This window comes from Penicillium cosmopolitanum (assembly GCF_028827165.1).
Source record: "Penicillium cosmopolitanum strain IBT 29677 chromosome Unknown utg000009l:1.0-9042332.0:1.0-9050551.0, whole genome shotgun sequence".
NCBI lineage: Eukaryota > Fungi > Ascomycota > Eurotiomycetes > Eurotiales > Aspergillaceae > Penicillium > Penicillium cosmopolitanum.
In genome coordinates this window covers 3,893,550-3,913,878 of record NW_026622679.1, presented here as the reverse complement: position 1 = coordinate 3,913,878, position 20,329 = coordinate 3,893,550, and the positions used below count along the sequence as shown (strand labels likewise).

The window sequence follows — 20,329 nt, the reverse complement described above, 5'->3', positions numbered from 1 at the left end:
TTGAATCAGTCCTTGTGGATTTGCAGAGATTATTGGAAGAGTTCATTGGTCTATAGAAGTCTCTGGCCTGACTACGCTCCATTTTCATCCTCACCTTCAACTTAACACCCCGCCAACCCCGCCATCATGTCCTCCAAGTCGCAAATCCCCTTCGGCACTCGTGCCAGCAGCCACCCTAACCCGCTGGCTCGCAAGCTCTTCGAGGTCGCCGAGGCCAAGAAGAGCAATGTCACCGTCTCCGCCGACGTGACCACCACCAAGGAACTCCTGGACCTAGCCGACCGTATGTCATGACATTGCTCTTGCTTTTACTCCTGTCCCCAATCTCACCAGTCCATACCTAACCCAATTGAAACCACAGGCCTCGGTCCCTACATCGCCGTCATAAAAACCCACATCGACATCCTCTCCGACTTCAGCAACGAAACAATCACCGGCCTAAAAGCCCTCTCCGAAAAGCACAACTTCCTAATCTTCGAAGACCGCAAATTCATCGACATCGGCAACACCGTCCAAAAGCAATACCACGAAGGAGCCCTCCGCATCTCCGAATGGTCGCACATCATAAACTGCGCCATCCTCCCAGGCGAAGGCATCGTCGAAGCCCTCGCCCAAACCGCCCAAGCCCCAGACTTCCCCTACGGCTCTGACCGCGGCCTCCTCATCCTTGCGGAAATGACATCTAAGGGCTCCCTAGCCACGGGCGACTACACCTCCGCCTCTGTCGACTATGCGCGCAAATATCAGAGTTTCGTCCTGGGTTTCGTCTCCACTCGCGCTCTGACTGATGTCCCTGCTAGCGTGAGCGCTAATGAGAATGAGGACTTTGTTGTCTTTACTACGGGTGTCAATCTTTCTTCTAAGGGAGATAAGTTGGGTCAGCAATATCAGACTCCGCAGTCGGCTATTGGTCGTGGTGCGGATTTCATTATTGCTGGACGTGGAATTTATGCCGCGGCTGATCCTGTGGAGGCGGCGAAACAGTATCAGCAACAGGGGTGGGCGGCGTATCTTGATCGTGTTGGGGGTAGCCAATAGAAGGAAAATAAAGCGGGAAAGAAAAATATGCAACGAATCATTCAAAATCAAAATCAAAATCCGCCCGGTGGGTTGGGCTGGGCTGGGCTAGACGGCCAACCATGTAGAAATCAAAATTAGAATATCCTCATGACGTCTTCTTTTCTTCTTTCTTGTCTTTTCTTTTCTTTTTTTCAAGTTGTTATGGAACCTTTTCGCCATGCGACGTTCACCCTGCATATGAGCTTCCCAGGTGCATATGATACGAAATGAGAGGTGCATATGATATGAAATGCGATGAGATCATGATCATGAACGCATGCGGCCAACTTTCCCTCTCCAACCACCCATATACCTTAGGTAGGAGGAGTTGTGATCGCTCCTATGTAGTTCCGATTGAATGATCTTCTCACAGCTGTGTCGCTTGATGTGGGATGGGGCTCATGCCCGATATCCACTTATGGATAAACTTCAGCTTTGCGACACCGCTCAAGCCGAGTTACATGCAGATCTCCTAAATCACGACATTGTGGACTTCACGCTTGCTAGTACACTGGTATAACCTAACAAAATCATGAAGCTTGTAGTTATCGAATTCCCAAACAAGTACGGCCGGGCGCGGCAACCGGGGGAAAAGGGTATAAGGGACTTTTTGTTGTTTAGTTACTGATTGATGATGAGGTTGTAAATGTTACTGCTACAAAGGAGGCCTACAAATATACATGCAAGATCGGCAACACCGTTTACCTGAGTTTATATCCGGGTCTTGACCATGATGCCCAGGTGATTCTGTTGCCGTCTTAGATCTAGAGTGGCCATGATGGCTTCAAGTTGATAATAAGTCTATGAATGTAAAAACTGTAAATGTGCATAAATGTGCCCAGGTGTAGTAATGGAGACGGGGTTCTGTTGCTTGATACTTTGAGCTGTTTCATTGTCAGCAAAACCTCAAGGTCCTTTTGCTTATAGGTTTCTCTTGCCTCTTCAAGTTCTTTCCTCGTCCGTTACAAATGGCTTCTTTCAATTAGCCTTTCTTCTACCCCTTATCCAAGGAGGTGGTAGCTGTAATACATCTAAAGAATGACAGGGAGAGACCTTCGGGGCCTGGTCCTGGCTGCTGTTCGCCGGCTTTGCGGCCTGGTCTGCTCTTTCTTGTTTATCAAAATTCGACCTTAGCTATGTAAATACGGGGACCTAGTTCTTACGTGGTATTCCTGGTGCTAATTAAATAAAGGTACGAACTACTAAACGGCAATGTGTTAGTGGTGGTGTGGCCTTTTTACCTTGATGAGGCAAGTCATTGTCACATCAACAGCTCATCTGTGCACATGGCGTAGGCTTTCTTATTTCTTATTCTTTTCCCCTAGATATCTCTAATCCAGCTCTCTTACAGTATACTTTGTTTATAACCCCCTACATCCAGGGTGCATGTCGGTCTATGTCAAAGATGTAACATTATAACGGTAACCCTTCACTCGAGTAGTTACTACCCTACCTAAATTTCTAGCAACCATAGAAGAATGGGGGACTTTTGTTAAATGCTTTTCCTAGTCCACAAAGTAGAAAAGTCAGCTACTTAAATAGTTTATGGTAAATATTTAAGCTTTTTGGATGGCATTGGAATCCAGGGTGTAAATGTATACAAGAAAATACGTAAATTCTCCAGCCAAAGTATTTGTTCAACAACTTGAACTTGAAGGAAAACCAACCGTCCTATGCCCAAAAACTACAATCGAAGCATATACAGCAAAACCTCATTGATGGAAACCTAAGGTAGCGTCTACCATTCCGACAATGGAAATCCTTGCTTAACCATGAAAACTAAACTATCTAGCCAATCGTCGAAAAAAAAATTTACGCCTCTAAATGCCTCAACAATTATGATACTAATAAGCGACGTGTCTTGTCAGCACCACGGAAGAAGTACTGAAAATTATAAAAGTCCATTTATAGTCGCGTCTTACAGAACCAGGTTTATTTGCTACAATCGCATTCACAAATTCGAAAGTCGGCAGGAACTGGAATTAATTCATACCAGATACCATTCTCTGCGCCATCCAATCCATGATGTTTCTCCAGTTAATTTCAATCGCTATTCTTTCCTTCAGTGGAATTGCCGCTGCCATCGACCTCACCCTGACACAACAACTTATGCTTGCACCAAGTCGCCATGCCAGATATGAGTTACTGAAGGATGAAGATTTTGTCTTCGACTTCGGCAAAGGTCCCAGCAGCGAGCTTGTTAATGGCGGATATCTTGTTGATGCGACAAGCGAGACCTTCCCTGCCTTGGTTGGTCAAGGTGTTGGAATGGCTGTCGGTATCTTGGGTCCTTGCGGATTCAATACCCCTCATGTACACGTTGGAGGCACCGAATTCAACATTGCGCTCAACGGAACATTTCAAACATTTTTAGCGCTTGAACCCCCGACCACAGACTCCGGTGCTCCTCCAAGAGTTGTCAATCTGACCATGAATACTCTCCAAGCTACCATCTTCCCTCAAGGCTCACCGCATATGGAGTTCAACCCCAGCTGTGAAACACGCGCATTCGTCGCCGCATTTGGCACGGATGATTTTGGTCGGACGCAGGAGTTTGAAGCTCTTTTCTCTGTACCGGATGATGTACTTGAAGATAGTCTCGGCGATTCCTCTCAGTCGCTCGCAGATTGATAAAGTCCGGAGTAAGATTCCTGGACCTGTTATGAGAACCATCCACCAATGCAGAGTGAAGTGTGGAATGGCATCCCGGTGATAGCACTGATTTGCAAACGGCCTTTGTCACAATACGTTGACAAGAAGTGTGCTTTGATGGCCCGCAGAAACTTGGTGAGACTAGGGAGGATATCGCGAGGCGTGATGTACCTAGGGCCATTTCTAGATTCCTTCGATATTTAAGCCTGTGTGTCGAAAATGACTTTCAGCACTTTCTTCTTTTGCACCGATAATATAATACACTATGCGAGCAAGGCATCGGAATCTGTGATCAGACCTACTCAGTGAGCAAAACCTTGGAAAGCAGCAAGGAAGTGGCAGAGGAAATCAAGTTCAAGTTCATACTGTAGGCATAGGCATAGGCATAGACATAGGCACAGGCATACCTGGAGTTATGATCCTTGTCATGTCTTGTCCACATATCATGCAATGCAGCCAAACGTACCGTGCGCGGTCGCGCCAGTTCCGCCAGTCCCAGATCCCAACAGACGATCCTTTCTCACGAATTGCCACATGGATCCATGTTCGCATGCTCTGCAATGCAAGCCGAAATCCAATTCCAAACCCAAGCCAACTTCTATACATTATGACGGGCCATGGGGGTGGGCTCCAGCTCCACCCCCTAGCGTGAGGTCGGAAATGGGGCCACGCGATAAGATGCAATGCAAAAGATAACCGGGCCGATCGACGAGGTGAAACAGTGTTCTCGACCATTGAGATAGCTGCATGCAAGATAACCATTTCCACCACGGATACCCTACCACATGTGCGGGAAATCCTTGCGTCGTATCCATGCACAACTGTCGACGCAACGAGGCAATCACGTTCGGGCCTACATCTGCACGCCGAGCCATGACCGCACTTTCCTTATACACACACCACACCACATTCAATCAGGCGGTGTCCATCTTTCAGCCTCGTCTTCTCCTCATCTCCACCTCTCTTCTCCTCATCTTGGCTATGATCTATCCAATCCAGACCTCGAGCTCGGCTGTATCATGTATCACGCACATACAGACCCTGGACAACCCTGGAGATATACCCGAATTCCGCGATTGGGGGCTACCTTTTGCCGATCTCTCCTCATTTTCCCCTCTTCGTGACAGCCAATCGCCTTGTTTCAAATGATACCAAGATGCGCCAACCCCGGATATTGGGTGCTTATCGCGGGGAGACTGCCTCAGGGTGACCCACTCAGCCTGGCTTGATAGGAGAAACCTCCCCTGAGCTTCGAGAGGTCTGTGAGATAACGCCACTGACAACCTTTTCGATGATCCCCGTGTTACCATGCACCCAGCATGCGCGGATGCAGTGCATATAATCCCCCGTCCCGTCCGTCGGAATTGCGGTGAATTTCTTTCCTTTGTCTTGCTTCGTTCTTGCTGTGCCTAGCTGTGCCTAGCTTTGCCCTGCTCTTCGAGCTTTACTTAAACCTGGCTCTGCCTCCTCTTCCTCTTGTCCTTTCTTCTTCCAAAGCTCCATCTTGGGTACACTACTTCACTACACAATGGCGGAGATCTCGGGAGATAGGGTTGCCGTCGGTGCGTCCTCGGCCGTGGATATTGAGAAAAGCACACAGGTCGATCCAACTCTCGAAAAACACACCCACGATGCCGACGAGGCGATGAAGGCTTTTGGTGAGCTGCATGGTGAGACTATTGAATTGGATGAGTCGACCAACCGCCGACTTCTCAGAACTATTGACTGGCATCTGATGCCAATCATGTGTTGCATCTACGGCATGAACTACCTGGATAGTAAGTAACTGTCGAGCCATTCATCCCCGACCTATTCCGGTCATGCATAACCCGATACACGGACTGACCGTCATTGTTCTCAGAAACTACTCTTTCGTATGCGAGTGTCATGGGGATCAAAGAGGACTTGGAGCTTGTCGGTGATCAGTATCAGTGGCTGGGTAGTCTTTTCTACTTTGGTTCGTGGTAACCCCTCAACACAGGTCTATCGCCTCCCGGATCACTCTCTGACTGCCTCTCAGGTTATCTGGCGTGGGAATACCCGACCAACCGCCTTCTGCAGCGGCTGCCCTTGGGCAAATACTCCGCCTTCTGTATCTTGATGTGGGGTCTTGTACTGAGCTGCTTCGCCGGTGTCCAAAGCTACTCGGGTGCCATCGCCATCCGTCTGTTCCTGGGTGTATTCGAGGCAGCCGTTACGCCTGGCTTTGCCTTATTAACCTCACAGGTAGGCAAATTTGCGCAATATCCCATACCTTCCCGTCCTCAGCTAACACCTCGTCATAGTGGTACACGAAGAAAGAACAGGGCAGCCGAGTCAACATCTGGTTCAGTTTCAACGGTGTCGGACAAATCGTCGGTGGTCTCATTGCGTATGGTATCGCCGTAGGAACCAGGAAGCACGGCTCCTCAATTGAACCGTGGAAGATCGTCTTCCTCGTCACCGGTCTCATGACAATCGTGTTGGGTTTTGTCTTCCTGTGGATTATCCCAGACAACCAGTTGAACGCGCGCTGGCTCAAGAAAGAAGACCGCATCCTGGCTATTGCTCGCGTTAGGGAGAATCAACAGGGTATCGGAAATAAGCATTTCAAATTATACCAAGTCAAGGAAGCCCTCATGGACCCAATGACCTGGGCATTCTTCCTGTATGCCCTGGTGGCGGATATTCCCAACGGTGGTATCAGCAACTTCTTCAACCAATTGGTGGGTTGACCCTCGCCTTATATCCGTTGCATTCCGAGCCCAGGTTCAAGCTCATACTAACAATCATCTCTACGATAGATCACCAGTTTCGGCTTCACCGCAGAGGAAAGTCTCATCCTCGGCGTCCCGGGCGGCGCCGTCGAAGTCATCGCTCTATTACTCAACGGCTACATGGGACATGTCACCAACCAGCGCGTGCTTTGCAGTCTAGGCGGCCTGGTTGCCGCCTTCGTCGGAATGGTCCTAATCGTCGCCCTACCCGAGTCAAACAACACCGGCCGATTAATCGGATACTACATGACACAAGCGATCCCAACCGCCTTCGTCGCTCTCCTATCAATGATCTCTTCCAATGTCGCCGGATACACGAAGAAGACAACCGTGGCAGCGGTGTACTTGATCGGATACTGTGTTGGAAACATCATCGGTTCGTTACCACATCAGCTCCTTTGTCTGACCTAGGGTACTATCGAAAAAAGATAACATGGCTAACAATGTACTTTTCGTCCCAATCCAGGCCCCCAGACCTTCCGCCCAGAGGACGCGCCCCAGTACCTCCCCGCCGAAATTACCATTCTCGTCTGTATCGGCGTGGCTCTGATGATCATGCTTTTCATCTACTGGTGGTATGTCAAGGAGAACAAGCGCAAGTTGGAGATTCAGTCCCGACCGGATTATGTGCGTCTTGAAAATCAGGAGTGAGTATTTCCCCCTCTTTTGCAGTGTCGAACGAATAGGACGGTAACTTACCTTTGATTTCTTACAAGATTCCTGGATCTGACAGATCGCGAGAATCCGGATTTCCTTTACTCGCTGTGATTTGTGATTTGTTCATGTCATGTCATGTCAAGTCACGTCTCGGATTTTGTTGCTCAAGCTGCAGCATAACTATATCATATCTTTCACCGACGAAATATCCACTCGGTGGAATTGTACATAGTAGTCTCGAAACGCTAACTAACGCCCCTTTTATGAATATTGCAATGTTGAATCAATATATTTCTGAATTACGCGAAAGTTGAAGTAGAGTGTAACCGGTATATGAGATTATTTATATGTTTATGGCTGGCCTTCCTAGTATGGAGACTTCAAGTTCTCCATTCTAGACGTTACTGATTGGTTTGAATTGTTCGACATACATCGGAAATCTATACTGTTGAGCTCAATCCCGTCAGGCATTCTTAACATTTTAGTGAACTTGCAAGATTATCAACGTCGTCACCGCCATTAAACATTTCAGGCGGAATATAATAAGCAACGCGAATGCATCAACCAATCTGAACTATGTACTAGGGTAATCTAAGCAAGAAGTTTGCCTCCGACCTCGACTCTCTCCTGTCATGGCTCAATCAACTTCGAAGACTTACAGAGGCTACACTGGATGTGGTGTCAGGCAGAGCTCCTCCGAAGGCTTGATAAATTATCAATGTAGCCTGTGAGGCTGCGGCGGCCCCAGGACTGAATCCTATGTCCCCTAGGTAATATAATCGCAACGAATCCTTCATTGCACTAGGAATAGGCTCCCGGCCCGAGGATAAATGATCGACCTGCCCCGCACAATCTGCGAATGCCTACTACGTACTACGTGAATTAGTTAACCAAGGGCAGGAAAACATTGACTAAAATATGCATGCAAGAATTCTCTTCCTTCTCTGTACCCCAACTCCTCGCATACAAATTGTAGGTTTCCAAGGTTAATTCTGGCTACCCGACCCGAAGATCCGAGGATCATGGATGATCGCCATTCCCATCCCGCAAAAAGCCCGATCTCTTCCGATTCACCAGCTAAGGAAAAGTTAAATGGGCCCGCAAATGTTGGGGCTAGACGCGGCTTCTTAGCAAAATATTAGCCAATCTTTTGGAACAACGGGGTAAACGGGGTAACCGGGGTAAGCCCTTACTTGTCACTCTAGGCCTTTTCTTCTTTGGATTTGGCTTCTTTCCTTGGCTCTTGGCCCACCGCTCGGATACTCTTACGTTATTGGGGTTGCGAGGTTTTATTCGCGATGCTAAATTGTATGTAATACATTGGTTTATGTGGCACAGTATGGTGACTACATTTTATAAGAATAGAACTGTCTCGCCCCGAGCTGCTCGTCTGGTGGGTTCTGCAATAATAATCTTGGAAAAGACGCACTGGCACACTACGGAAAGTTGTCAAGCCAAATCGAACGAAAATGTCAGATATATCGGTCAAAAAAATTGAACGCCGTGATGATGCGACCATGGAAATGTCACCTCGTCAATTTAATTCGGGAAAACACCTCGCAAACCCCGTAAGTTGCAAATCTTCTTTCCCCCGCATGTTGAAAGCCCCCGCATGGTGAAAGGAAGAAAAAACGAAGAGAAAATGGCTTTTTACTAACATGATGGCTTGTCTACCTAGGCGCCTTTGGCAATGGGCGGCTTCGCAACAACCCTCCTCTCCGTCTCGCTGGCGATGATGAACTGCCGCGGCGTCTCGAACCAGACAATTTTCGTCGGAGATCTTTGTTTCGCAGCTTGCATTGGGCTATTGATTTCAGCGCAGTGGGAGATGGTTCGTGGGAATACCTTCTCTTATACAGTTTTATCGGCGTATGGTGAGTTTTATCTATAGCCCCCCGAGGAGAGGATATCCATCTATCCATCTATCATCATCGGGTTCTTGATTAGTTAACGGATCGGGAACTGTAGCAATGTTTTACGGTGGCTATGGAGCGACTCTGATTCCTGCATTCGGAATTATCGATGCTTATGGAGGGTTTACCCCGGAGTATTATAATGCCCTGGGCTTTTTTGTCCTTTGTAAGTTGCATCCGAGTTTCCGATTGACAATACAGCACTGCACAGTACCAGCAGCGCTATTTTTGCGTAATCGATCTTGATGGGCTAACTGATTGTTTTTCTCGCGCTGGCAGTGTGGGGTGTTTTCAACCTTTTTTTCTTGATCGCCAGCATTCGACTGTATGTTTTCCAACATTTAACTCAGCTCAGCCATGTCCATGTGAATCTCATTCCAACTAACTCTGTTTTCTTCCAATTTAGAAACGTCGTTTATATCATAATTTTCTTGTCGCTGGAACTATGTCTCATCTTCGATGCCGCGTCACAATTTAAGCGCGCAGATGGCATGATTGAACTCAGCGAGAATCTTTCGACTGTTGGTGGTGCTTTCGCGTTTGTGGCAAGCATTTTCGGCTATTATACTGTGCTGCATTATCTGTGCCAGGAGTCGTTGCCATTTACTGTTGTGATGGGGGATACTTCCAGGTTCTTTGACAGACGGGCTCGGGGTCCTTCTACGAGTGTGAAGGAGAGCGATGACCTTGTCTGACGGGCGCGGGCGTCTTCAGTTTCGTGGAAAATGGCCTTGGTGGTCATTTTGCTGGTTGCTTGAGCGTTCCAAAGGTTAGCAATGGCCTTGAAATAAAAGTTTCTTTAAGATAGACAAGCGAGGTTGAAAGCAGTCCTCGATTTAATTTTCATAATGATAAATATATCCATGAACAGCCTTGGATTGATCCAGTGTGACCTGAGTTCTGGCGATCCATGTCAGTGGACTCGGATTCTATCCATAGTATACTGAATCTACCAGTAGACTGAGGTATGGAAGGATTACCAATGTAACATAAACTTGAATAAATGACTTTAGAATTCAAAAATATCTTGAATAATTATTGAGTGCCTTTACACGTAGCGCTTTGGGAACTCTCTTGCGAGTCACGATGGCCAATATTGTTCATGTCCTGAATAGGACTGCGGATGCGAACCAGTCTGAGATTCTCTTGCAATGCCCCACTTCACCTAGTTCCAGGTTTAGAGAAAAGGCACCAAACAACTCATTAAATAAATGGCAGATATTGGGGGACTTGAGTAGATCGAGGAACATACTCTCGAGCTTGGAGAATCCAAGTTTAGCCAAGTCTGGCTATATCTAATCATGACCTTTGACCTGGCATCATGATATTCCTATACGGGGTCACTTGAGAGGGGTATTGAAAAACGAATTCTTTTTAAGGGCGGATTCCGCGGACGCCGCAGAGGTATAACCCCGCATTCTAGCTTGAAATTCTGATAGTAATAAAGTGACTCTAGTCTGGTTATTAAAACGATAAATAGAGGTCCTTATTTCGAAAGAAAAGAGACACGATTCCGCATATACGTGGTCAACATATTTGTCGCGATATTAACAAACCGTCAGACCAGGCCACTGGCACATACAAATACAAACACAAATACAACCATGACAACACGAGAGGGATTTTGTGATCGAAAGGAAGGTTTCCAGCAAGGGCTTCCATGCACAGCGACAATTACCCCGCGAAACAACATACTAGCTCATACATCGGACATATTCGATGTCATTGTAATAGGCGCAGGCTACGCTGGGCTGACAACATGCCGAGACCTTTGCAACTCAGGTATGATATGCGCAAGCTGTGATAATTAATAGAAAGTTTACCTAGCAGATAATAATCAAATTATTTCCGACCAGGATTCAAGGTACTTCTCATTGAGGCCAGGGACAGAATCGGTGGAAGAACTTACACCGCCAATATCGATGGCCATCTATACGAGATGGGTGGTACATGGGTTCACTGGAATCAGCCTCATGTGTGGCATACGATGCACCGATACGGATTGACGGAGCTTCTCAGTAGCGCCCCGGGAGACGTTGGCTGTCAAAAATTTACCGTGTCTGCCGATGGGAAGAAGACTGAATTGAGCCGGCACGAAGAAGTGAGTGAAGTAACATTGGGATAATCTCACTGGAAATGGAGTTAAAAGCCCGAAAGCTGATGTCTGCTTAGGAGTTAATCATTCAAAGAGGATTCGAAGAGTTGTTCAACATCGACGGGAACAGTGGTAGAACATTGATGCCCTATCCACATGAACCGCATCATAATCCCGATATCAAAGCCTACGAAGCGATATCCGCAGCCGAGCGCCTAGAGAAAATAAAGCCTCTCTTTAACGATATCGAACTGGCGACACTACAAGCGTGCATTGGAGCAATATCAGGAAATACCATGGAAAACACGGGATTTTTCGATCTAATCCGGTGGTGGGCCCTTGGTGGGTATAGCGCAGCCGGTGTTTTTGAGCTCACTGAGACCTATAAGATTGCAGCTGGACAGTCATCCTTTGCGCGAAAAATCTTTGAGGAAGCCTTATCTACGGGAAACTTCCGCTATACATTTGACACGGTTGTAAGCACTGTTGAAGATGATAGGATTCTGGTAAAGGTCACCACTTTATCGGATACAAGGTGGCTAGCGAAGAGACTAGTGTGTACGATTCCGTTGAATGTCTTGTCTCAGGTCCAATTCGACCCCGCATTACCACCAACGAAGCTAGCAGCGACACAACAGGGGCACATTAACTTTGGAGCGAAAGTGCATTTGGAAGCCGAGGGCTCAGACCTGAGGTCTTGGTCTGGGGCAGCCTGGCCGAGCAAAAGGGTCTTCGCTTGCCATGGCGATGGCCTAACTAATGCGGGGAAGAACACGCATATTGTCTGTTTTGGCTCGAATAAAGAATTCCCGCATCCAAGTGGAGACAGCGAGGAATTTGCCGCGGAGGTCAAGCAATTGATGCCTATGCAAATCAACAAAGTGGTGAGTTGGAAAGGAAAATTCCGAGTCTATCCCAGGCTATGGTACTAATGGTGCCAGATCTGGCATAATTGGCTTAAGGATCCATTCTCTCGTGGTACCTGGTGCGTGTTTCCTCCAAATTATAGCTTTCAGTATCTCGAAGCCCTGAGAGAGCGACATGGGAACATTCTGTTTGCGAGTGCAGACTGGGCTCTTGGGTGGCGGGGGTTTATTGACGGAGCGATCGAAGAGGGATCGCGGGCCGCAAAGCAAATCATAGATGAATTAGGCTTTCCCAAGCGAATCGCTGGTTTGCTGTAGGGTTCATGCGGGAATGCTTGATTATTGAATATTGGGACAAGGCGAGTCGAGACAAGGAACGCCATTGTCAAAGTTGGTGGTACTTTTGTCTCGACGCTAAATATTTGTTGAGAATTGACCGCAATTTCATTTACGGAGTGCGTCGGTCGACAGTCTATTTAGGCTAGTTTAAACTTGACTGGTGTTAGTTAGCTTTTTAGAAGATACCTCTCCTTAGCTAAACGTAGGTGATAAATTGAATGTCTTAGAATAGTCCGATTGCGTCGTCAACAAACCCCCTCCCTCCTTCGCTGAGAAAATAGAAATTTTAACCTTTTACCCGCATGCACGAGGGTCCAGTGAGTTTTTTTTTTCTACTGTGGAAGACTATTATGACGTTGGCAAGTCCATACTAGTCTAGCTCTTAAACCGGTGTTGGACAAACCCAGCATCGTCATGATGAAAATGCTTGATATCGGCCTGCTAGCGGTGTAAACCGTCCCGTCAACCGTGAACAGTGGATAAGACAGCGGTGGACTGTGCGAGTAGAAAATGCGAACCCACCCCACGTTGCTAGGCGTGCCAAGCACTCTCGCCCGAAAATGCAATCATGTCCGTTCGGTATTTGAAATCTCTCACACGCAGCCCGGCAAAAATTGGCTACTGTACAAACCCGCTACGATCGGCCACTGAGACAAGCGCTGGACCTGCCAAAGTTCGCTAGTGTGTTGAAAAATTCTTGCGTGCGATCGGCAGGCCAACTCAGACCCTCCACTAATTTAGGAAGGGAGAGGAGAGGATTTGTTAATTTGATGATGTCTTTTGTGGGGCGAAGGGCGGGGTGTACATGTCCCATAGTGGTTGGCCTCGAGGTGTTAGTTAATTGTGGTACCTGGTGGAATGTCCCGCCCACGTCGCATCTTGACTGGAGTTCTAGAGTTCTGGAGTTAGTTAGGGTGCTTAGGTCGCTGACCTTACTCCGATCTGCTCTCCTGCAGGGACTGGCGGCGCCTGCTGTAACCCTGATGGCTAAAATAGCTGGCGCGCGGGTCTAACCCAGTGCCTGGATTGCCATGGATTGACATTGCATCAACTGAATGGCAGCCGAGAACGGTAGAAATCGGAGAAGGCAACCCAATAGGCGCCCTGGACAGAACCAGGACACAGAGACCCCTGCATATTGGTCACTGCAGGGGCGTTGGGAGGAGACGATCCAGACCGTGCGAGGTCGGGGAGTCTGTTATTCTTGGCTCTGGTTCTAGCTTTGACTTTTTTGGAGGTGGAGGCGCTCGTTGCCCCCACCATCTCCGCCTGAACCTGGTCCTGTCTTCGTCGGGGAGGAGCGGTGTGCGCAAATGAAATGAATTAAAATGTCGATGTTGGGTCCCGGTGTCGTGCAGCCGTTCCTTTCCACTATTCTTTATTTCTTGTGAGACTGATAATTTGGCTTTAAATCAACTAGACCATCGGGGTACTTCCCCTTCCTCTTCTTCAGCCCCTCCCCTTCTTTCTTTATTGTTTTCTTTTTATAGACGACGGTACATGGTTACATGGGCTGCACAATGCGAGCTGCCCCTCCTGCCCAGCCCTAATATTCTTCTTCTCGAGTATCGATCGACAAAGCGCACTCTGTCCTTGTGCCGTTGGCCAGCTGCCTTTGTTTCCTTGCTCCTATAGGTCTCATCTGGAGAGCCTATAGAGAAAGTTTGCGAATGGCCGTCACATGGCGTGGTGGCGGCGATCTTCACATGGACGCACCTGCTGCAGCACTTCCCTGTCTTGAGATCAAATCCCTAGAAACAACAGTTGTCGAGCTTCCTGCGAAATGCACTTCCCAGTCGCCCTCTCCCTCGCCCTCTCAGCTCTTGCCCAAGATGGATATCCCTAAAGTGAAGAGAATCGACCCGCCATCCACCACCACTACGGCCGACTCACCACCCACCTCTAGTGAACCACGGAGGGGTTCACGCCCAACGTCTGCAAATGAATCGGCACATCACTCTCGATCCAACTCACGCAGTACTGCCCGATCACGTCCTCCCAGTCGACACGGTTCGTTGCATTCATCGCGGAGGGCAGTTACAAGTACTAGCATCGTTACTGTCCCGTCCACTCGCCCTTCACCTCATGAGAGACGTGAGTCGTTGTTGGCGCTGCATCGAGATTCATGCCGTCTATTTCAAGAAATCAACGCATCTACAACACCTGCAGAGGATGTGCGCTCGGTTCCAGCTCTCTCAAGGTCCCCATCGTCGACATATACTTCTCGGCGTGAAGGCCGCACATCTTCTGAGACAGGTGGCTCAGCACCCCCATCACCGGTTACATCGTCACAATCCAGCCGTCGCTTCGACTTTGAGCATCGCAACTCGATCAGCTCGATAATGACGCCGCTTCCTCCCCAAGCTCGAGACCGGTCGAATACCCTCCCAAACAAGACACCCGAATACGACTGTGTTCAAAGTCCATCCGCCTCCTCTGTTCACGTCCCGGAGACGGTAACAGAGTGGACATCTCCTTCCTCCCGACGGGCGGAATATGAGAAAATCGACCGCGCCGGCCGTGGTGTTCGTGGCTTGTGGCGTCGCGTCGCACCTCGCTGGTGTCAAGCTCAAGATGCAAGAACGCCATTCTTCAAGGAAGGAAACACAAGCCGGGAGGGTAGTGTGCGTCGATTCCGAATGGACTTACCGGATGAAGAGCTGGACAATACCGTCATTAATCCCCACGAGAAACCTGAGGTGCAAATATTGGATTTCCTCGGCAAGGGAATAGAGAATGGTTCTCGACGCTGGACATATCGTCGGACCAAGACTTCCCCTGCATAAGGCTTTTTTTTTTTCTCTCTTTCTTTTTTCTAAACAGCAATAGCGTCTCGGCACTGGTGTCACACGCTTTGTTTTGAACGCATCCATGACTACAGATTGACGAGTGGATTCTACTGCATTTGCATTGCATTGCGTTTGGCTTGCATACTTCGCCTATATCTACAATTCCTCCTCTTCCCTTTTTGTGAATATTGCTCCCCCTTCCTTGCCACTAATTTCGAGTTCTCCGAATGAGAATATCTGGTCTACCTTTTGCTTTTCGTTCATCATCATTCTTCACCGCATCACTTACCAAGAATTCAAGATACCCGACAATCCGCACCGTTGTACATACCAATACGATGCCTATTGCATACCTAGTATATAGTTACGACTAGCAACAACAATACCATATGTTGATCCAGAACTTCAAGCTTTTCCATATCTAGTATTTTCCGAGTCCTATCAAGCTGTAGTAAATATCTCTGAAACGTCCATATTTTAGATGACGATCACCACATGGTGGGGCACCGGCAAACACTGGTTGGTTCACCAGTAAAGTGAAGTTCCCGTCAATGCTACCTAAGGACTAGTACGAATGGAAACATTCGGATTTGTACTTGCAAATTCTCAAGTATACGATAACCTACAACTATTATAATCTAGTAAACTATTCGTAGTGCTACTGATTAAAGAATAATTTAGAATTACTGTTAATGCCGAGGCTATAGTCCGTACTGCCGGCATTCACCGACCTTCTGCATCCGGGCGAACCGGGCGCCAACGAGGGAGTCAACTTGTGATGGTCAGCAACATCAACATCCTCGTTTCCATTCTATAATAAGTCTCCCGCTCCAAGAACCTCATTGTCCTTTCTTTGCTTGTTTATTTCTTGACATACCTGCTTGCATTCATCTATTGGCCGACCGTATACCACAATGGTATCCTCCCTCAACCCCTTCTGGGGCCCTCCGACATCCTACTTGAAGTACGTTTTTGTTGCTACCCAATTCCAAAACGTGTTTCCTCCCCGATGGCTGTGAAATAGACAGTCTGAAACTGACTGAATCTAGTTTCTGTGAAGAGGTATGCCTCCCTCCCTTCTCCCACTTTGATTATGATTTCTTTTTGCAACAAAAAACCGGTAACTGACGTGGCCCAAAACAGGATTATGTCATAACTCGATTTGTGGCCGAGTTCATCAATACATTTAGTAGCTTTGTCTATAGTCAGTGCGCGAATACCCCGTTTCGATCAAACAAGAAACTAATGTTTATGGTCTAGTTTGCTATGGTATCTATGGCCTGGTTCAACTGCGCCAAAAGCCTCAGGCTGCCTTCCGCTCCATTTCCCTATCTCGGACTCATCGGAGTCGGCGTCTGTTCTGCTGGATACCACATGACCCTCAAATATCATACACAAATGTGTATGTTTTATTCCCAGCTCATGATATACCATCCCAGCTGGTGGCTTTGGCTGACAATTTTCAAACTTCAAACTTCTAGCGGATGAGTTGTCAATGCATCTCCTCACCACGCCGCTTCTTTATCGCATCTTATCATTCAAAGCCAGCTCCGATCGCGCCCGGCTGATTGGAATCATACTTTCCATCCTCTTTACCATTGTCATGGTTGTTCACATGGTCATGGATGAATTTCTTCTCCATGCTGCCTCCTTCGGCTTGGCTGTTTACCTGATCGGCACCCGAACACCGAAGCTTATTCCCGTTCAAGTCACCGATTTAAATCAGAGGAAGGCTCTTCGTTACCTTTCCTTCTTCGGATGCTGTATGTTTCCATTTTTCAATAGGTACTGGCTTTCATAGAATTTCGCTAATGATCATAGTTTGCTTCGGCTTTGGCTATTTTGTCTGGCTGATTGACGAATTCGGCTGTGGAATCTTGACGGGAGCTAAAAATACCGTCGGACTTCCTCTGGCCTTCTTGTTTGAGTTCCATGGGTGGTATGTATACCCATTTATCCAAGGACCATTTACAATTTCTGACGGAAATTAGGTGGCACTTCTTCACTGCGATCGGTGGCTACGTCGCTGTTGCGACTGTGGATCTTCTTACTTCCGGTGAGGCGGACGAGATCTCCAGTTCTTCTTTTGCCTGGCCAGTGGGCCCTGTGTTCGAAATCATGCAGGGCATGGTAGCCTCTGAGAAGAAAATTTAAGTCTTAGCAGGGGACTATAACTATACGTGAGAACGAAGCGAAGTAGTCGTTGTGACTAGATATCACAAAGTGATGCCATGAGAGGATACTTTGTGATATGCAGGGTGGATATCGGGTGTAGGGTGGCACAAATACCAGAGTCTTCCGCCAGACTCAAAATTACTGATAGAAACGAACATGCAAATAGACTCTACAATCATTTTCAAAGACACACATGGTGCCTCACTTCTGACGCATTATCTCCGCCAAGGACTTCCCCCACTCTCCCCGCCCTGTCAACGACAGATAGACCCACCGGAGAACCATCGTACTTTTTATCTTCCCCTCCCCCTCTAAAGGCTTTTTTTTTCTTGTTCGGCCATGCTTCCATTTTAAACTTCAATCAGAATGCGCAGTCTGACCCAAGAGACCGATTTTGAATTAGCTGAGCTTAACGCTGCATCTGAGAACCCGGCACCGGCAGATGCTGCGGTCTGCCTTGCATTTCCAGATGGCGGGAAAGAGGCATGGACTTGTTTACTCGGGTCAGCCTTGATTCTATTTCCATCATTTGGGTTCCAAACTGCTAGTATGTGTATTGTCCGCCAAATCCTCCCTGGCTGCGATTAACCCGTGTCTCTGTAGTCGGATCTGTCCAGGACTATATCAGCACCCATCAACTAGCGGACTACACCGTCTGAGACGTGGGCTGGATCACGGCCGTACTAGTCTTTCTAACTCTCTTCCTGGGTATTCAGGTCGGGCCACTATTTGATAGATATGGACCCCGCATGCTATTGATTTTTGGCTCGCTTGGTAGTACCGCTTCCTATTTCCTGCTCGCCGAGTGCACGAAGTACTGGCATTTCATGCTATGTCTCAGCATACTGGGCGGTATTTCTTCGGCGGTTGTGACGACTGTTGCCATCTCCGTGTTAAGCCACTGGTTTTATAGACGCCGCGCACTCGCTTCTGGCCTGTGTATGTCGGGCTCGTCAGCTGGCGGTGCGATCATCCCTTTGCTACTACGAACACTTTTCAAAGTGTACGGTTGGACCTGGTCGATTCGGATCATCGCATTTATGGCACTTGGCTGCTACGCAGCTGGGATAATGCTTGTGAAGGGACGATTGCCGATGGTTAGTGAGACGAAAGCCGTCGTCGACCTCCGTGCGTTCAAGGCGCCGAGGCTCTGTTTTCTTGCGGTGGCGGTGTTTGCGTTTGAATTTATCATCTTCGGCTGTGCGGCTCTTCTTCCGACTTATGTTCGCTACTCGGGTCTGGATCTCGATGTTCAATTTTACTCCCTTACCGTGCTGAACAGTATGAGTCTGGTCGGTAGAGTACTACCCGGTATTGCGGCAGATTTGTTTGGTCGGTTCAATATTCTGCTCACTCTAGCCTGCATCACTTTGGTCATTATGGGGAGTGTTTGGATTCCCTTTGGGTCTCAGAATGAAGCAACCCTGTATGCGGTTGTTGCTATCTTTGGCTTTGGGTCGGGTGGTTGGGTCTCTTTGGCTCCTGTTTGCGCGGGTCAGCTTTGTCGCACGGAGGAATATGGCCGATTCTACGGCACAATATACTCCGTTGCTGCCTTTGGAGTGTTGTTGACGGTTCCTGTTGGTGGTGAGCTTCTTCAATCGACGACACCCCAGGCCCTTGTCGGGTTCTATGCCGCGGTACTTCTCATAGGGCTTGTTTCCGTGGGCATGTCACGATGGGCATTACTGGACTGGAAGTGGAAGTGGAAAGTAAAGGTTTGAGGATCTCAAATATAACAATAATCTCGTCAATTGTTCATAGCGCCGGTAAATTATAGAATGCATAAGCGCCGGGTATATCAAAACAGAACCCAAAATGCTTTTTTTTCGGAGACAGAGCCAAATGGCCATTTCCCGACCCTCCGTGCCCCGCTTCCGAGCTCTCAAGTAGTGTATTCACATTTAAAGAAGATCGAAGTCATCCAGCTTGTCACGGTATTGCATGATGTTGCGCTTGATCTTGCTGGAGTCGACCCAGGTAACGAAGTCCTCCATGTTGCGAGTAACCAGGAAAGCGGGATCGTTAACGACTTCAGTTCCAACGCGTACGTGACCTTGCTCGATGAAAGTGGTGGCCTATTTTACCAATTAGAATTCGTATTCCCCTTTTGTTTTTCTTTCCCCTCCACCCGCACTTCGTGCATGATCCAAAACTTACAGCCTTAATAGTCTGAACCATCCTCGTGCGCACCATCAGCACCGCCAAGCGTCTCCGGCAGAGAGCGGACACTGTGACCTCTCTCTCGACACGGGACAAGCCCGCACCCTGCTCGCGAGACTGCTTTAGGACTCCCATGCGCCACAACTTCTCCAGCAGCTCGGACTCGAGTTTCCTCCGGACGGGGTCGGACTCCGGGTCCAGCTGGGAAAGCTTATGGGCGAGCTGGCGGAGGGATCCGCACAGGGCGTTGTACTTGCGGTAGTCCATTGGGTCTTGGAGGAGGTAGCGCTGACGGATCTCATGTTCGCGGTGATTGCCATCGGACTTGTAGGTGTGGAAGTCGACCTTCCGGAGAAGTCTGTAATGAGAGAGCTTGTTAGCGATTGCTCCTGGTCGCAAGCTTGTGCTGGTGATGGCTCTTGATCCGAGTGTTGGGGTGAGAGGACTGCCGGACTTACTTCTTCTCGTGATGCTTGAGCTGACGGACCATCTTGGTGAGCGATTCGAGGTTCGATCACTCGAAAAGGGAGATGCTCGAGGGTTATTGCGACTGGAGCGACCGGGTTGGCCGTGAAAAAAGTCCGCGATAACAAATTTGTTATCGAGGCGGTGAGGGTCATTCTGCCACTCTACCATTGACATAGTCACATGACTTGAACTATACACAGCAGAGCAACGACGACGTCAATCTCAGAAGAAGAACTATCATAAAATGCTAAGATAAATCGAGATTCGGACTTGGTTTGTGATATTTGAAAAGTCACCAGGTCATTTTTCATACCGACAAGTATCGCTCTCTTCTAGGAAAATGTACTCAAAACAAAATACAAGTAGGTCGGGCAAGATGAGTATTAAATTTGAAAAC

The 20,329-nt window shown here is 48.1% G+C and overlaps 9 protein-coding genes across 9 annotated transcripts; 8 read left to right on the top strand and 1 right to left on the bottom strand.

Moving 5' to 3' along the window:
* Positions 1–126: 126 nt before the first annotated feature.
* pyrG (orotidine-5'-phosphate decarboxylase pyrG) lies at positions 127–1,038 on the top strand (the record flags this gene model as incomplete). Its single annotated transcript, XM_056634205.1, has 2 exons — positions 127–283; positions 362–1,038. The coding sequence occupies 2 exons, from the start codon at positions 127–129 to the stop codon at positions 1,036–1,038; spliced, it is 834 nt and encodes a 277-aa protein (XP_056484825.1).
* A 2,046-nt stretch (positions 1,039–3,084) lies between these two features.
* On the top strand, positions 3,085–3,690 carry N7509_009567 (germin family protein; the record flags this gene model as incomplete). The annotated part of the gene is made up of 1 exon (XM_056634204.1): positions 3,085–3,690. The coding sequence occupies one exon, from the start codon at positions 3,085–3,087 to the stop codon at positions 3,688–3,690; it is 606 nt and encodes a 201-aa protein (XP_056484824.1).
* Positions 3,691–5,239: 1,549 nt separating this feature from the next.
* On the top strand, positions 5,240–7,235 carry N7509_009566 (allantoate permease family MFS transporter; the record flags this gene model as incomplete). Its single annotated transcript, XM_056634203.1, has 7 exons — positions 5,240–5,489; positions 5,573–5,668; positions 5,732–5,937; positions 5,997–6,416; positions 6,495–6,843; positions 6,934–7,114; positions 7,184–7,235. 7 exons carry the CDS (start codon positions 5,240–5,242, stop codon positions 7,233–7,235), a joined length of 1,554 nt encoding a protein of 517 aa, XP_056484823.1.
* A 1,358-nt stretch (positions 7,236–8,593) lies between these two features.
* On the top strand, positions 8,594–9,732 carry N7509_009565 (acetate uptake transporter family protein; the record flags this gene model as incomplete). The annotated part of the gene is made up of 5 exons (XM_056634202.1): positions 8,594–8,692; positions 8,803–8,998; positions 9,093–9,203; positions 9,317–9,362; positions 9,444–9,732. The coding sequence occupies 5 exons, from the start codon at positions 8,594–8,596 to the stop codon at positions 9,730–9,732; spliced, it is 741 nt and encodes a 246-aa protein (XP_056484822.1).
* Positions 9,733–10,641: 909 nt separating this feature from the next.
* On the top strand, positions 10,642–12,316 carry N7509_009564 (flavin monoamine oxidase family protein; the record flags this gene model as incomplete). Its single annotated transcript, XM_056634201.1, has 4 exons — positions 10,642–10,819; positions 10,894–11,138; positions 11,210–12,016; positions 12,074–12,316. 4 exons carry the CDS (start codon positions 10,642–10,644, stop codon positions 12,314–12,316), a joined length of 1,473 nt encoding a protein of 490 aa, XP_056484821.1.
* A 1,691-nt stretch (positions 12,317–14,007) lies between these two features.
* Positions 14,008–15,123, top strand: N7509_009563 (uncharacterized protein; the record flags this gene model as incomplete). Its single annotated transcript, XM_056634200.1, has 1 exon — positions 14,008–15,123. One exon carries the CDS (start codon positions 14,008–14,010, stop codon positions 15,121–15,123), a length of 1,116 nt encoding a protein of 371 aa, XP_056484820.1.
* A 917-nt stretch (positions 15,124–16,040) lies between these two features.
* On the top strand, positions 16,041–17,280 carry N7509_009562 (ceramidase; the record flags this gene model as incomplete). Its single annotated transcript, XM_056634199.1, has 6 exons — positions 16,041–16,090; positions 16,176–16,188; positions 16,387–16,528; positions 16,608–16,889; positions 16,948–17,065; positions 17,118–17,280. The coding sequence occupies 6 exons, from the start codon at positions 16,041–16,043 to the stop codon at positions 17,278–17,280; spliced, it is 768 nt and encodes a 255-aa protein (XP_056484819.1).
* A 387-nt stretch (positions 17,281–17,667) lies between these two features.
* Positions 17,668–19,025, top strand: N7509_009561 (uncharacterized protein; the record flags this gene model as incomplete). Its single annotated transcript, XM_056634198.1, has 2 exons — positions 17,668–17,848; positions 17,962–19,025. 2 exons carry the CDS (start codon positions 17,668–17,670, stop codon positions 19,023–19,025), a joined length of 1,245 nt encoding a protein of 414 aa, XP_056484818.1.
* Positions 19,026–19,205: 180 nt separating this feature from the next.
* Positions 19,206–19,954, bottom strand: N7509_009560 (snoRNA-binding rRNA-processing protein IMP3; the record flags this gene model as incomplete). Its single annotated transcript, XM_056634197.1, has 3 exons — positions 19,206–19,379; positions 19,462–19,822; positions 19,923–19,954. The coding sequence occupies 3 exons, from the start codon at positions 19,952–19,954 to the stop codon at positions 19,206–19,208; spliced, it is 567 nt and encodes a 188-aa protein (XP_056484817.1).
* Between the last annotated feature and the right edge of the window lie 375 nt (positions 19,955–20,329).